Source organism: Gekko japonicus, unplaced genomic scaffold (assembly GCF_001447785.1).
Source record: "Gekko japonicus isolate JY-2015 unplaced genomic scaffold, Gekko_japonicus_V1.1 scaffold2672, whole genome shotgun sequence".
NCBI lineage: Eukaryota > Metazoa > Chordata > Lepidosauria > Squamata > Gekkonidae > Gekko > Gekko japonicus.
The window spans coordinates 125,232-138,493 of NW_015160917.1; the positions used below are offsets into that span (position 1 = coordinate 125,232).

General features: G+C 42.9%; 1 protein-coding gene across 1 annotated transcript in view; it reads right to left on the reverse strand.

Moving 5' to 3' along the window:
* LOC107121581 (chromosome unknown open reading frame, human C11orf70) overlaps window positions 1-13,262 on the reverse strand; it is a 29,534-nt gene that overhangs the window by 15,927 nt on the left and 345 nt on the right. The window contains exons 2-4 of the mRNA XM_015424516.1: window positions 9,305-9,386; window positions 8,348-8,420; window positions 4,315-4,481 (exon numbers count right to left, since the gene is read on the reverse strand). Of these exons, the coding sequence (XP_015280002.1) occupies window positions 4,315-4,481; window positions 8,348-8,420; window positions 9,305-9,386 (322 nt within the window). The remainder of the gene's footprint in view (window positions 1-4,314; window positions 4,482-8,347; window positions 8,421-9,304; window positions 9,387-13,262) is intronic.

The window sequence follows — 13,262 nt, forward strand, 5'->3', positions numbered from 1 at the left end:
CAAAAAGAAGCAAGAAGAGGATGAATTAGTTAGTTGGAAGGAAGGAACCTCTAAGAGTAGCAGTTCTGGGTAAAAACAAGAGATAGTAGCAGAGCAGACAAGGGGAAGGATACAGGAACTAACCTATCTAGCCTTAATAGCTCTACTCCCTCCTCTGAAACATTAGCGTGCTCTGTACAAAGGAACACTGCACAACAATATTTACTTTCATATCAAATCTAAACTTAACAGTAGTGCTTTCACAACATAAAATGAATCAGCTATACCTTAGTGAGAATATAACATTGTATTGTTTGGCATTTTTATGAAACTTAAAGATATACAAGTAAAATTGTGAATATAGCCTAAAGTACAGAGAGAGAGGGAGCTGCAAACTGCTGCACCCTAAGCTACCCTACCACATTTACCTTAGTTTTTGCCATCTGCGAGGCAGAAAAAATAAATGTTGAAAATAGAAAAAAAATTGTAGTAAACAAAATGTTATTTGGACCAAAAGAAAGCCTCATATAGGCACAATAGGACTACCAGAATATTTGGATATTGAGTTAAATTCTATAGCACTGAAAATGTTGAACTCCTGAACAGTATCATCATCATCATAAACACTACCTATATATCTATTTCTCAAGTGTGGGCAGATCTACGGATACCTAAATCCGTGGATTGGGTCCAAACTGAGAGAAAGGAGTTTTTCCTCCAAACTTGGGGAAACACAAACCCCGAAATTTTCAGAAAAAATCCAAAAACATAAAAAATACATTTTGGGGGTGTGTGTGTGTTAAATTTCCCCAAAACAAAAATGTTCTCTGTGCACGCACAGAGCACTTACCACAAGGGGGCCCTGCAGCCGGTGCGGCAGCTCCCACGGGTCTTGCTGCAACCACTGCTGCCACCATGGCTCCAGGGGGCTCTGCTGCTAATGTGGCAGCTCTGGAGGGCCCTGCCATCTGCCAGGGGCCCTGCTGCCAACACTGCAGCTCCAAAGGGTCCTGCTGGCTGCCAGGGGCCCTGCCACTTCTACTGGAGGGGGGGAAAGAAGGAGGTGGGTGATTGGGATACCCAACATTGCAGTTTGGGGGGGAAGCATGTGGAAAGCGACTACAGATGCATGGGCAAGGAGACTCCTTCTCATCCTCACCTCTGTAGCTGTCAACTCAGCTGCCCTTTTAAAATTTTCTCCTGGCTTCTAATCGGTCAGACTTCAGGGAGAAGCAGCACAAGAGCTAGGGGTGGGGAGGATTTTTCCTCCCCCCCCCCAGCTCTCATGCTGCTTTTCCCCACAGTCTGACTGATTAGAAGGTGGGAGAAAGTTTTAAAGGGAGAGCTGAGCCAGCAGCCAGCTACAGAGATGGGAGATGGTGGTGAGAAGCAGCCTCTTTGCACACTCGCAGGCCTCTGCAGTTGCTGACCCAGCTCTCCTTTTAAAACTCCACCCTCCTGGTTTCTCATCGGCCAGACTTCAGCTACGGCTGAAGAGGAGAGGGAAGGGGGGAAAGAGAGAGAGGGATAGGAAGAAGAGAATTGTCAGGGAAGAGGTGGGGAGAGAAATACAGGGGGAGATTGACAGAGAAGGAGAGAGAAAGAGATGGGGTAAGATTGTCAGGGAAGGGAAGGAGGAAAAAGAGGGGGTAGAATATTATTTGAGAAGGGTGGAGAGGGAAGGGAGCAAAAATGGGGGGGAATGGGATGTACCTTCCCCGCAAGTTTCTTGCAAGTCTCCACTTGTAGGATATTAATTGTGGACAAAATTAGTCACATTTTAACAATAAATATATCCTTGAAAGACTATGCCTACAAGTATACACAGGAATCATCATTATCCAAGGCCATACGTAAAGATCTTCAGACTACACATTTTGAATGAGTAAAACCTCATCTTTAAAAGCATTTCCTCCATTCCAAATTAGAAAACAGTTCATAGTTTTTTCAGTTCTTTCCAAAATTTCATTTTTTTCCCGATGGAAAGTCTTTAAGGGGGGGGATGAAAACACACTTTTTTTTCCTCTTGATTTTTCTTTTGGGTTTCTGAATATCAGACTTTCACATCTCTAGAAACAGTCCTCTTCCACCAAATGAAGGCTCCTTGGTAATGAAAGGCTCCTTGCAGTGAAGAATGGCTCTAATGTTGGCAGAGTGAAGCCTTTGGATCCACCCTAAAAACAATCTATAACTGTAGTCTTTTGAAAAGGAAACCCAAATATTTCTTAGGTTGATCTTAGGTTGCTTTAGCCAGCCTTTACACTGCTGAAAAAAGGAAGAGGGTTCCCTTTTGACTGACCCAAAAGGCTATGCTGGGGATCATAGAACTTGTGTGGACAAAAGTAATATTGGACAAGGTCTGTAGTAACAGAGGAGAACTGGGCCAGACCGAGCAAAAAAGCCAGCTGGATTTAACCCTGTGTTTGTGGAAATAAGATACACACTTAATCCGAGTAAAGAAAACCTGGTGCTGGTTGCAAAGTGACCTCTTCCTGGTGAACTTAAATATATCTGTGTTTTGATTTACGTCCCTCTTTTTCAAAGATGCCTACAAGTATACAAACAAGTGAACAAACATGTGGACAAGGGGGATCCAATAGATATTATTTACCTTGACTTCCAGAAAGCTTTTGATAAAGTTCCTCATCAAAGGCTCCTAAGTAAGCTCAAAAATCATGGGATAGAAGGACAAGTCCTTTTATGGATCAAAAACTGGCTAGTTCATAGAAAACAGAGAGTGAGTGTAGGTGGGCAATTTTCTCAGTGGAGGGTGGTAAGCAGTGGGGTACCGCAGAGGTGGGGAGAGAAATACAGGGGGAGACTGACAGAGAAGGGGAGAGAAAGAGATGGGGTAAGATTGTCAAGGAAGGGAAGGAGGAAAAAGAGGGGGTGGAAGACTATTTGAGAAGGGTGGAGAGGGAAGGGAGCAAAAATGGGGGGGAATGGGATGTACCTTCCCCGCAAGTTTCTTGCAAGTCTCCACTTGTAGGATATTAATTGTGGACAAAATTAGTCACATTTTAACAATAAATATATCCTTGAAAGACTATGCCTACAAGTATACACAGGAATCATCATTATCCAAGGCCATACGTAAAGATCTTCAGACTACACATTTTGAATGAGTAAAACCTCATCTTTAAAAGCATTTCCTCCATTCCAAATTAGAAAACAGTTAATAGTTTTTTTCAGTTCTTTCCAAAATTTCATTTTTTTCCCGATGGAAAGTCTTTAAGGGGGGGGATGAAAACACACTTTTTTTTCCTCTTGATTTTTCTTTTGGGTTTCTGAATATCAGACTTTCACATCTCTAGAAACAGTCCTCTTCCACCAAATGAAGGCTCCTTGGTAATGAAAAGCTCCTTGCAGTGAAGAATGGCTCTAATGTTGGCAGAGTGAAGCCTTTGGATCCACCCTAAAAACAATCTATAACTGTAGTCTTTTGAAAAGGAAACCCAAATATTTCTTAGGTTGATCTTAGGTTGCTTTAGCCAGCCTTTACACTGCTGAAAAAAGGAAGAGGGTTCCCTTTTGACTGACCCAAAAGGCTATGCTGGGGATCATAGAACTTGTGTGGACAAAAGTAATATTGGACAAGGTCTGTAGTAACAGAGGAGAACTGGGCCAGACCGAGCAAAAAAGCCAGCTGGATTTAACCCTGTGTTTGTGGAAATAAGATACACACTTAATCCGAGTAAAGAAAACCTGGTGCTGGTTGCAAAGTTATAAGATTATGCATGGGAAAGAGCAGGTAAAGAAAGAGGTACTTTTCTCCCTTTCTCACAATACAAGAACTCGTGGGCACTCCATGAAACTGCAGAGCGGTCGGGTTAGAACGGATAAAAGGAAGTACTTCTTCACCCAAAGAGTGATTAACACATGGAATTCACTGCCACAGGAAGTGGTGGGTGCTACAAGCATGGACCGCTTCAAAAGGGAATTAGATAAGCATATGGAGCAGAGGTCCATCAGTGGCTATTAGCCACAAGGTATAGCTAGGGGCTCTGGGGCAAGTGATGCTCTGTCTTCTTGGTGCTTGGGGGGGGGTCAACAGTGGGAGGGCTTCTAATGTCCTGGCCCCACTGCTGGACCGCCTGATGGCACTGGTATTTCTGGCCACTGTGTGACACAGAGTGTTGGACTGGATGGGCCTTTGGCCTGATCCAACATTGGCGTCTCTTATGTTCTTATGTTCTTATGTAAAGATGGAATTTCCTTTGTCTCTTTTAAGAAACAGTAGTGGAAAATGCAGATGGATAATGCAAATCATTAGGCAATGCTGAACAATGTGTGGACACTGGCAGAAAAATAAACTATGCTTAACCCTGTATTGACCTTTCTTAGCTCATCAGCAATTAGAATCTCATCACAGTATTCATCAAAACATTTGACAATAAATCCATTTTCTCGAACAACCCCTTCACAGTATAACCGGTCAAAAAATGACATGGAGACTTTGGTACACAGAATATTCTTCACTTCAACTTTCTTCACACTGGTATCTGAAAGGTAAGGCAGAAAGGAAGCTGATGTAAGAGGAGTAACTTTGACATGAGTTCACACGGTTACATTTTCATAGATGTACAGCATAGGCTAATATAGAAAATAACACATTTGCACGTTTTCAGGAATGGGAGTCTTCACAAATAGGAATACTTCTGTTGAATATTACTACTGGAAACTCAGGTTTGAATTCCAGCTGAATCACAAGGCAGCATTAAACATTATGGAGAACACAGGGGCTGCAAATGAAAACAGCAGCCCAAAGTCAACTTTTCCCTACCTCAGAGGAAACAAGGCATTACAATAAATGTCTAATTCAACAGCTTTGGACCTCTAAATCCCTAGGACTGCTTGTTCTTATATGAACATAGTTTAAGAACTGCATCAGAAGCCTTCATAGGCATCTTTCTGCATTCAGATGGAACAAGGACTTTTTCTGGGGTGGCAACTTTATGGAATCACCTCCCGAGTCCAATTTCCCTGGCACCTATTTTATCATCTTTTAGTTAACAGGTAAAGCCTGTCCTGTTTATCTGTGCTTTGAAGGATAACTTATGCTATAAATTATTGTAGTCTCATTGCTAAATCTAATTTATTGCTTTAATTCGGTTATGTATTTATGCAACTTTTGCCATTTCTCTCCTCTCACCGCCGACTCCCTGTGCTGTTCTGTGGCTCCAGAAACGGGGGGGGGGGGGAGGTGGCAGCAGGGAGGCAGCAGGAGGGAAGAGGCAGGCAAGTCCGGCTCTACAACTTTCTCGCGCTGCTCACGGTGATCTGAATATAACCCAGTTTGCATTTCCCTGCCTCTAGCAGTGGCAGCCAATGATGTGAAGCAAGGTTAAAGTCACACAATGTGTTTATTTATTTACATTATTTATAGTCCACCTTTCTCACTGGGACTCAAGAATGTGTGATGTGAAGAAACACGGAAGTGCAACTAGAGATTACTGGGGGAGGAGAAAGACATAATAATGAGAGGCTGCCATTTTAGTGGCATCCCTGTGCTCTCCATAGTGTTCAGCTCCACTCATTGGGTAATCTTGGATAAGTCAGTACCATTCAGCCTTATCTAAGGCATAGGTTAAACACTGCTCTGAGCTCCTTTAGGGAGGGTTAGGCTATAATGGGGGACAGGTGGGAAGAAGGAAATAGTGGCTTGGATCCTGCCTAGAATTTCCACAGCCATGGTGAGGGGACAGAAAACTTTTGCCAGAAGTTTTTCCCCCCTGGGTCTCGGTGCACCCTCAAGAAAAGAAAGGGGGGCACAGTGGAGGTCCACAATGGGATAGGGAATTTAGCACAAATCACCACCCCTTCTTTCACGAACAGAAATGCTATGCTATTGGGGGAAAGTGCACGGCAGAATGCAAAGGGCACTACAGTCAGGGACGCAACATCTGCTGGTGACTCCAGGCCCTAAGGAAGCCAGGCTTGCTGTTACCAGGGCCAGGGCCTTTTCGGTGGCAGCTCCTACCTGGTGGAATGAGCTCCCGGAGGAGGGCCCTGCGAGACCTTGTACAGTTCCGCAGGGCCTGCAAGACGGAGCTCTTCCGCCAGGCTTTCGAGTTGGAAACCTACCACCACCACCATCGAGTTGGAAACAGCAGGGTATGGGAACGGCCCTGTGATGATCGAACTGCAGCACTATGGCGTGCGAATACCACTGAGCTGGGATCTGACTGAATATCCTTTGGATACCATCTTTAAACTGAAGACTACCACCTGCAACCATCTTGAAGCACTTTATTTGTAATTTTTGTAATTTATGTGTTTTATCTTGTTTTTATTTGGCATGCGTGCCTGGATGTTAGCCACCCTGAGCCCGTTCGCGGGGAGGGCGGCCTAGAAATCAAAATATAAATTAAATAAATAAATAAATGCCATTGGTGTTTTAAAAATGGTCTAAACTGCTTTGAGGACCTTATGGTCACACAATGGAATATAAATAAATAAACAACCCGCAATAAATAAATGAACAAACAGGACAAACATTCTTTTCTTCACATTCCCATTATAAATGGTTATCTGATAAATAGCCAGAACAGAATACTTTTTTCAGTAGTACCAAGTCAATGATTAAAAGAAAACAATATAAAAGATGTTAAACAAAGGGCTTCATATGGAGCCAAACCAACGGCAAAAGACCCCATTTAAACAATCACAAACACCTCTGAAGACAAAATGTGTGTATGTTTGAGCATGTACAAGAGTGAAAAGCTGACTGCAAATGTAGTGGGTAAAGCTGACCTTTTTTTTTTACTGGCTTCTCTTCCTGCACCCGTAACATCACTTGCTCTATGCAGATTACAGTCCTTATTGCCAGACTATGAAATGCTACACCTACTGGCTTCTGCTGATCATGCTGCTGCTAAAGTCACAAGCGACACTTGTCAAGCACAGGCCAGGCTCTTCCTTTTATCTAATCAGCAGCCCTGGCAATGGGGCTAGGACTCTGCTGGAGACCAGCTCTGGAAGCCCTTCCAACCAGCTTTGTAGAGACTCCAAAGATAAAGAAGAGCCCTTCCAGGTCACAAGAAGATCACATCTGTTCCCATTTCTCAGAGTGATCGACCAGATGCCTCTGGGAAGCCCACCCATGGGACATGAATACAGCATAGATACAGATCTATGGTGAGGCCTCATTTCGAATACTGCGTCCAGTTCTGGTCACAGGATCTCCAAAAGGACATTACAGAGCTGGAGAAAGTACAGAGCAGGGGGCAACCAGGATGATGAGGGGGTTGGAGCACCTTCCCTATGAGGAAAGCCTGAAGAGTTCTGGGACTTTTCAGTTTAGAAAAGAGATGACCAAGGTGTGACATGAGAAAGGTTTATAAAATTATGCATGGAGTAGAGAGAGTTGACAAAAAAAAAATTCTCCCTCTCCCAAGATACTAGAACTTGAGGGCATCCAATTCAAGACGGACAAAAGAAAATACTTCTTTACACAGAGGGTGATTAAAATGTGGGATTTGCTGCCAGAGGCTGCAGTGAGGACCACAGGAATAAACAGATTTAAAAGGGGGTTAGATAAATTTCTGGAGGATGTCTACCACTGGTACTAACCATGGTGCCTGAGGGGAACCTCCACATTCAGGGGCACTAAATCTCTGAATTCCAGAGCCAGGAGGCAACATCAGGGGAAGGCCTTCACCTCTAAGCCCTGTTGTTGGCCCTCCAGAGGAACTGTTTGGCCACTGTGTGAGACAGGATGCTGGGCTAGATGGACCACTGGTCTGAGCCAGCAGGGCTCTTCTTATGTTCTTATGTCATCTCCTTCGCATGCAGAAGAAAATGACGCTCAACATTTCCTCTGGGAGATTTCTTTTAGCCATTTTGGCTAATACCTCTTGATAGCCTGTCCAACTCTAGTCCTTTTTTAAAGTAAACAACCAATACTGAAATGCTATGTTAGTACTACAAGCAGATTTGATTCATACCACAGTTTTTTAAAAAAAGAAAACACAGGCACCTTGACACACAGAGTACTCCATCTTTCTGCATGATACCTCTGAGGATGCCAGTCACAGCTGCTAGCGAAATGTCAGGTTCTATGCCAAGACCACAGCCATACAGCCCGGAAAATCTGGAACAACTACTATTTTCTGATGTAGTACCAAAATCTATAGCATGAATCATTAAAATAAACCTAAGTGTCAAACACAGACAATGCATCCTGAACAACTGAGAATCCAAACATGTTAATGCCTCTTACTGGTTGGGGGTAACGTTTTCTATTTTGCAATTATTGAGAAGATGTAAATATGAACATACTGCTATTACGAACTGGGAGCAGTTGCAGAGGAGAAAATGATCACCTCAAAAGGAGAAGAGATGCTCCTCTCAAATATTCGCTACTTACTTAAAGTGGTCCATTGTCCAGAGGCTGAAAGCATTTTCAAATTGCTGTTAACATCTGGGTGATTAAAAAAGTCCTAGAAGTGCAAAGCAAATCACAATTAATCAATTGAACAGACTGTTACTAAATGAAGTTTTATAGATGTGTCAAGAAGGTACTTTGGCCACCAAATGAGAAGGGAGCATTCACTGGAGAAGACCCTGATGCTGGGAAAGACTGAAGGTAAAAGAAGAAGGGAATGGCAAAGGATCAGATGGTTAGACAGTGTTATCGATGAAACAAACATGAAGTTGAGCAAACTCCGGAGGATGACAGAAGACAGAAGGGCCTGGCATGATGTGGTCCATGGGGTTGTGAAAAGTCGGACTCGACTGTGCGACTGAACAAGAACAACAAAATAAGAAAGTGACTCCAGCCCTTTCCCCCTCCAAAAGTCTAAAATCCAGAACTGCTTCCTATATTAAGGTTTTCATTCATGGAGCTACCCTTGCAAGGCATTCCAATGATGGAGAGTGTAAATTGAGGAGAACTTATACCCATGTCGATGCATAAATCGGAAAGCTCTGCACAGCTGCTCCTCAGCAAACCCAGGCCTGACTTGGAAGTACAGTGGGAAATAAATCTTCCCATGCTACAGTTTTCCACCATGGGAATGACTAGCAGAAGCGCTCCTGTATATGAAACGTACACAATTGTCATGTGGTGGTGGAAAGTGTCGTCAAGTCACAGCCGACTTACAGTGACCCTGTAGGGTTTCCAAGGCAAGAGAGGTGTAGGTGGCTTGCCATTGCCTGTTTTTGCTAAGCAACCCTGGACATCCTTGTTGGTCCCCCATCCAAGAACTAACCGGGGCTGACCCTGCTTAGTTTCTGAGACTGGACGGTATCAGGCTTGCCTTGGCCATCCAGGTCAGGGTACACAATTGGCATACTAGTAAAGAAATAATATTTGCATAACTACCATAAGAAAATCTTCCTGTTGATAGCCCTTGAAATTCTGATCAAAGCTGAAAGCCTGTGCTGTGATTCTGCCATCCATGGACCTGTAGAGTACAGAAAGAAAGCAACAATGGGCTTGGTCTATATGTTAGGGACAAAAAAGGGTTACAAACTTAACCCTGAAACCTGGGATCAAGAACCTCAAGAGGTAAGTCAAACAGAGTAGAGGGCCAACAATTAATATATATAATATGAAAATACATGTATTTATTAGCAAAGAACTAAAAAACCTATAAGGGCCCAATTACACCTCATATATTTTTGAATGAGGTGTAATTGGGCTCTTATATGTTTTTTAATCCTTGGTCTATATGTGCCACAGAATTATGTAACGGAATTCACTATATCACTTTCAGAATAATGGTGGGAAAACCATATTTTTTCAGTGCTTCCCTGTGCGAACATACATACAAAATAAAAACTAACATAGAAAACAGCAAACGGGGGATAAAAATGTTTCTTCTTAATATACTTATTTTTAAAAAGAAAGGATATTAAACAATGGCATTCCCATGCCGGCAGACTCAAGTCAGATAATTCATTCTACTATCGTATACTGTTAACTAAGAACATAAGAGAAGCCAATGTTGGATCAGGCCAATGGCCCATCCAGTGCAACACTCTGTCACACAGTGGCCAAAAAATACCAGGTGCCATCAGGAGGTCCAGCAGTGGGGCCAGGAGACTAGAAGCTCTCCCACTGTTGCCCCCCCCAGCACCAAGAATACAGAGCATCCCTTGCCCCTGACCAAGAGTTCCTATCTATACACCTTATGGCTAATAGCCACCAATGGACCTCTGCTCCTAATGTTTATCTGCGCTCACCAGGACTATATGCCAAAAGCCAATCAAACTGAAGTGGCCAACAACCTGGAGAGGAAAAATGTCCTGCCCTCTTAACAGAGGCTTAATGGGAAATTATTTACTAGGTGGTATTATCTCCATGCCATGAAAAGCTTCATCTGCCCATTATTACACATTAACCCTCTATTAAAAGGGCAGGACATTTCCCCCTCCAGGTCTTTTGGGAGCCCTAATTTAAAAAAGGGTTCTCAACACTGCCTTAGCAAATGCTGAGAGATTTGGGGGAATGGTGTCTGGGAAGACTGGAGGTTCAGGAGGATGTGATGTCCCTTCCAGATGATGCTCTGTGTTGCCTCCGGTAGTCTCTATGGTAAAGACCATAAGGGAAATTCCTAGAGCATTACTCCGTGAAGGTCATTTTTTCTCTCCCACTTCTCAGTTCTTCAGGAGTGGGAAGTTGGGGCTGGATAAATGGGAAGCCTAATTCAAACTCAGGGCCAAACCACACACATAGTATTTCTGGGTTTGGCTCATGATAAATCATTCACATATCTGTGGATACAAAAATATATGATGTGAATTAGGAATATTACAAGTGTACATGTATACATTTCAAAAGGAAACAAACAAAAAAAGATTTGTGACCCGTTTTGTAGAACTGTATCCCAGGAGTGGCCCACCAAAGCCACAACCTGCAGGTTCTTAAAAAGCAGTACAATGTTTTTTTGTTTTGTTCCAACAAACTCGGAGACATATGCTAAAATGTTTTAATTGCTTTGGTTTAATTAAATTAATGCTTTAATTTATTAATTGCTTTGATTTTTTACTGCAGACTTCCTTGATTGGTGGTTCAAAGTATGTTTTGATCTTTTAAATATTTTGTGTGGTTAATCTGATTGAAACTTAGAACTGCTTGAGGAGTCAAAGGAGAAATTCAATAAAGTGTCCCACATCTGATTTTTCCAGATTAAGGCCTTCGTAGCTTTTGTGAAGCCTGGGTAGACAGATAGTTGAACTGGAAAGGTTGAGAGGACTGAATTCAAGACTCATCTCTACAAAGGCTGGGATCTGCACTGGCATGCAGGGTGTGCCACTCACACATTGACAGCTTTTGAAGTTTCTCCAGACCATCAACAGACTTGTGTGCCACCTAATCTCCTCCTAAAATCAAGAGGTCCTCTGGGGTGACACCTCATGAAGCACAAGGAGCTGTCACAGGAAGGAAATGTCATCTTTCAACTGTGACTGTGCAGAAGCGCATGCTGTAATCTTAAGGACACTTACCTGGGAGTAAGCCCCATGGAATACAATGAGATTTACTTTTGGGTAAACAAGCACTCTAGCACCAGCAAAGCGTTGGTATGAACTGATGCAACTGTAAGAATGTAAGTAGAGCCTGCAGGATCAGCCCACTGGTTCATCTAGTTCAGCATACTTTCCCACACAGTGGCCAACCCATTGCCTTGGAGGGCTGACCAGATGGGGCATAGAGGCCAAAGCCCTCCCCTGCTGCTGCCTCCCAGCACTGGTAGACAGAAGCTCCCTTCGGTCAGCATGACTAGCAGCCGCTGATAGACCTCTCCGCCATGAATCTGTCCAGCCCCCTTTTAAAGCCACCTCTGATAGACCTCTCCACCATGAATCTGTCCAGCCCCCTTTTAAAGTATGCTCACAGCGATCACTGCCTCCACTGGAAATTAATTTTGCAGTTTAATTACTTATTGAGTAAAGAAGTATTTATTATTATTTGTTCGGAACCTTTCCCAATGATTTCACTGAGTGCACCCAAGTTCTAGTTCTATGGGAAATAAGAAAAAAAGCTTCAATTTCTCCACCCCGTGCATCATTTTGTAAACCTCTATCAAAAGGGTCCCAAATCTTTTTGAGCCTATGGGCACCTTTCTGATACAGGATGGAAGGCACAATTACAAAATGGCTGCAACAAAGTAGGTGGCACTAATCACAAGATGGCTGCTGCAGGAGGCAGAGCCAACCACAAAAAGTCAGGTCATATATAAGTCTAACAGCAACTTTTCAACATTTCAGGTAGAAGCTCTGTCTAACAGGGTACCTTGTAATCTCACAGCCAATCAGAAGCCCTGCTAGGTGAAAGCCTCACCAATCCGTGCCCACTTTCTAAAAGTGTGGGTGGGCACCATGGTGCCCCTGCTCTCCCATATCTCCCATGAGAAGGCTTTTTTCTAGACTGAAAAGTCTGAGACTCTCCAGCATTTCCTCAAAGGAAAGCTGCTCCAAAAAACCCCTAATCATTTTGGTTGCCCTCTTTTGTATGTTTTCCAACTCAGCAGTATCCTTTTTGAAATACACCAGAACTGACACAGCATTCCAAATGACGCCACACCATAGCTTTATAACAGGGCATTACAATATTGGCCATTTTATTTTCAGTCCCTTTCCTAATAATTCCTAGCATGGAGTTTGCCTTTTTCACCACTGCTGCACACTGAGAAAACATTTTCATCCAGTTTCCCCTACAACCCCAAGATCTCTTTCGAACCATATCAGCTCTCTCTGCTCTGCTCCACTGCCTCTTCAAGAAATGCAGGTATTCATGTAGGGTTACCATATTTTGAAAAGCAAAAAAGAGGACATATTTCCCAGCTACTTCAAACAAGTGATCACTATGACAAATCTCATTTTAAATACCCCTACTATTTAAGATGTGAATATTCCTAACCTTCCAATCCCAAAAGAGGACATTTTCATCAGTTTTTTTTAAAAAAAGAGTCCAAAACACTAAAAACAGACTAACAAAATATATGGCCAGGTATGAGCTTTTATGAGTCACTGCTCACTTCTCCAGATACAGCACAGAAGTGAGCCGAGACTCAGGAAAGCTTCTCCCCTGCCCCATATTTTGTTAGTCTCTAAGGTGCTACTGGACCCTTGCTCTTTTCTACTGTTACAGACAAACACAGCTACCCATCTTGATCTATCATCAAAAAAAAGAGAGGACACGTCCTCTAAAAAGAGGACATCTGGTAACCATTATGACATAATAAATGTGCAGCAAAGATGATCAAAGAACCGTTTTTAAATGTTTACAAAAGTGCTTTTTTAACATTATGAATTAGCTGCTAGATCTTTACTGCGGG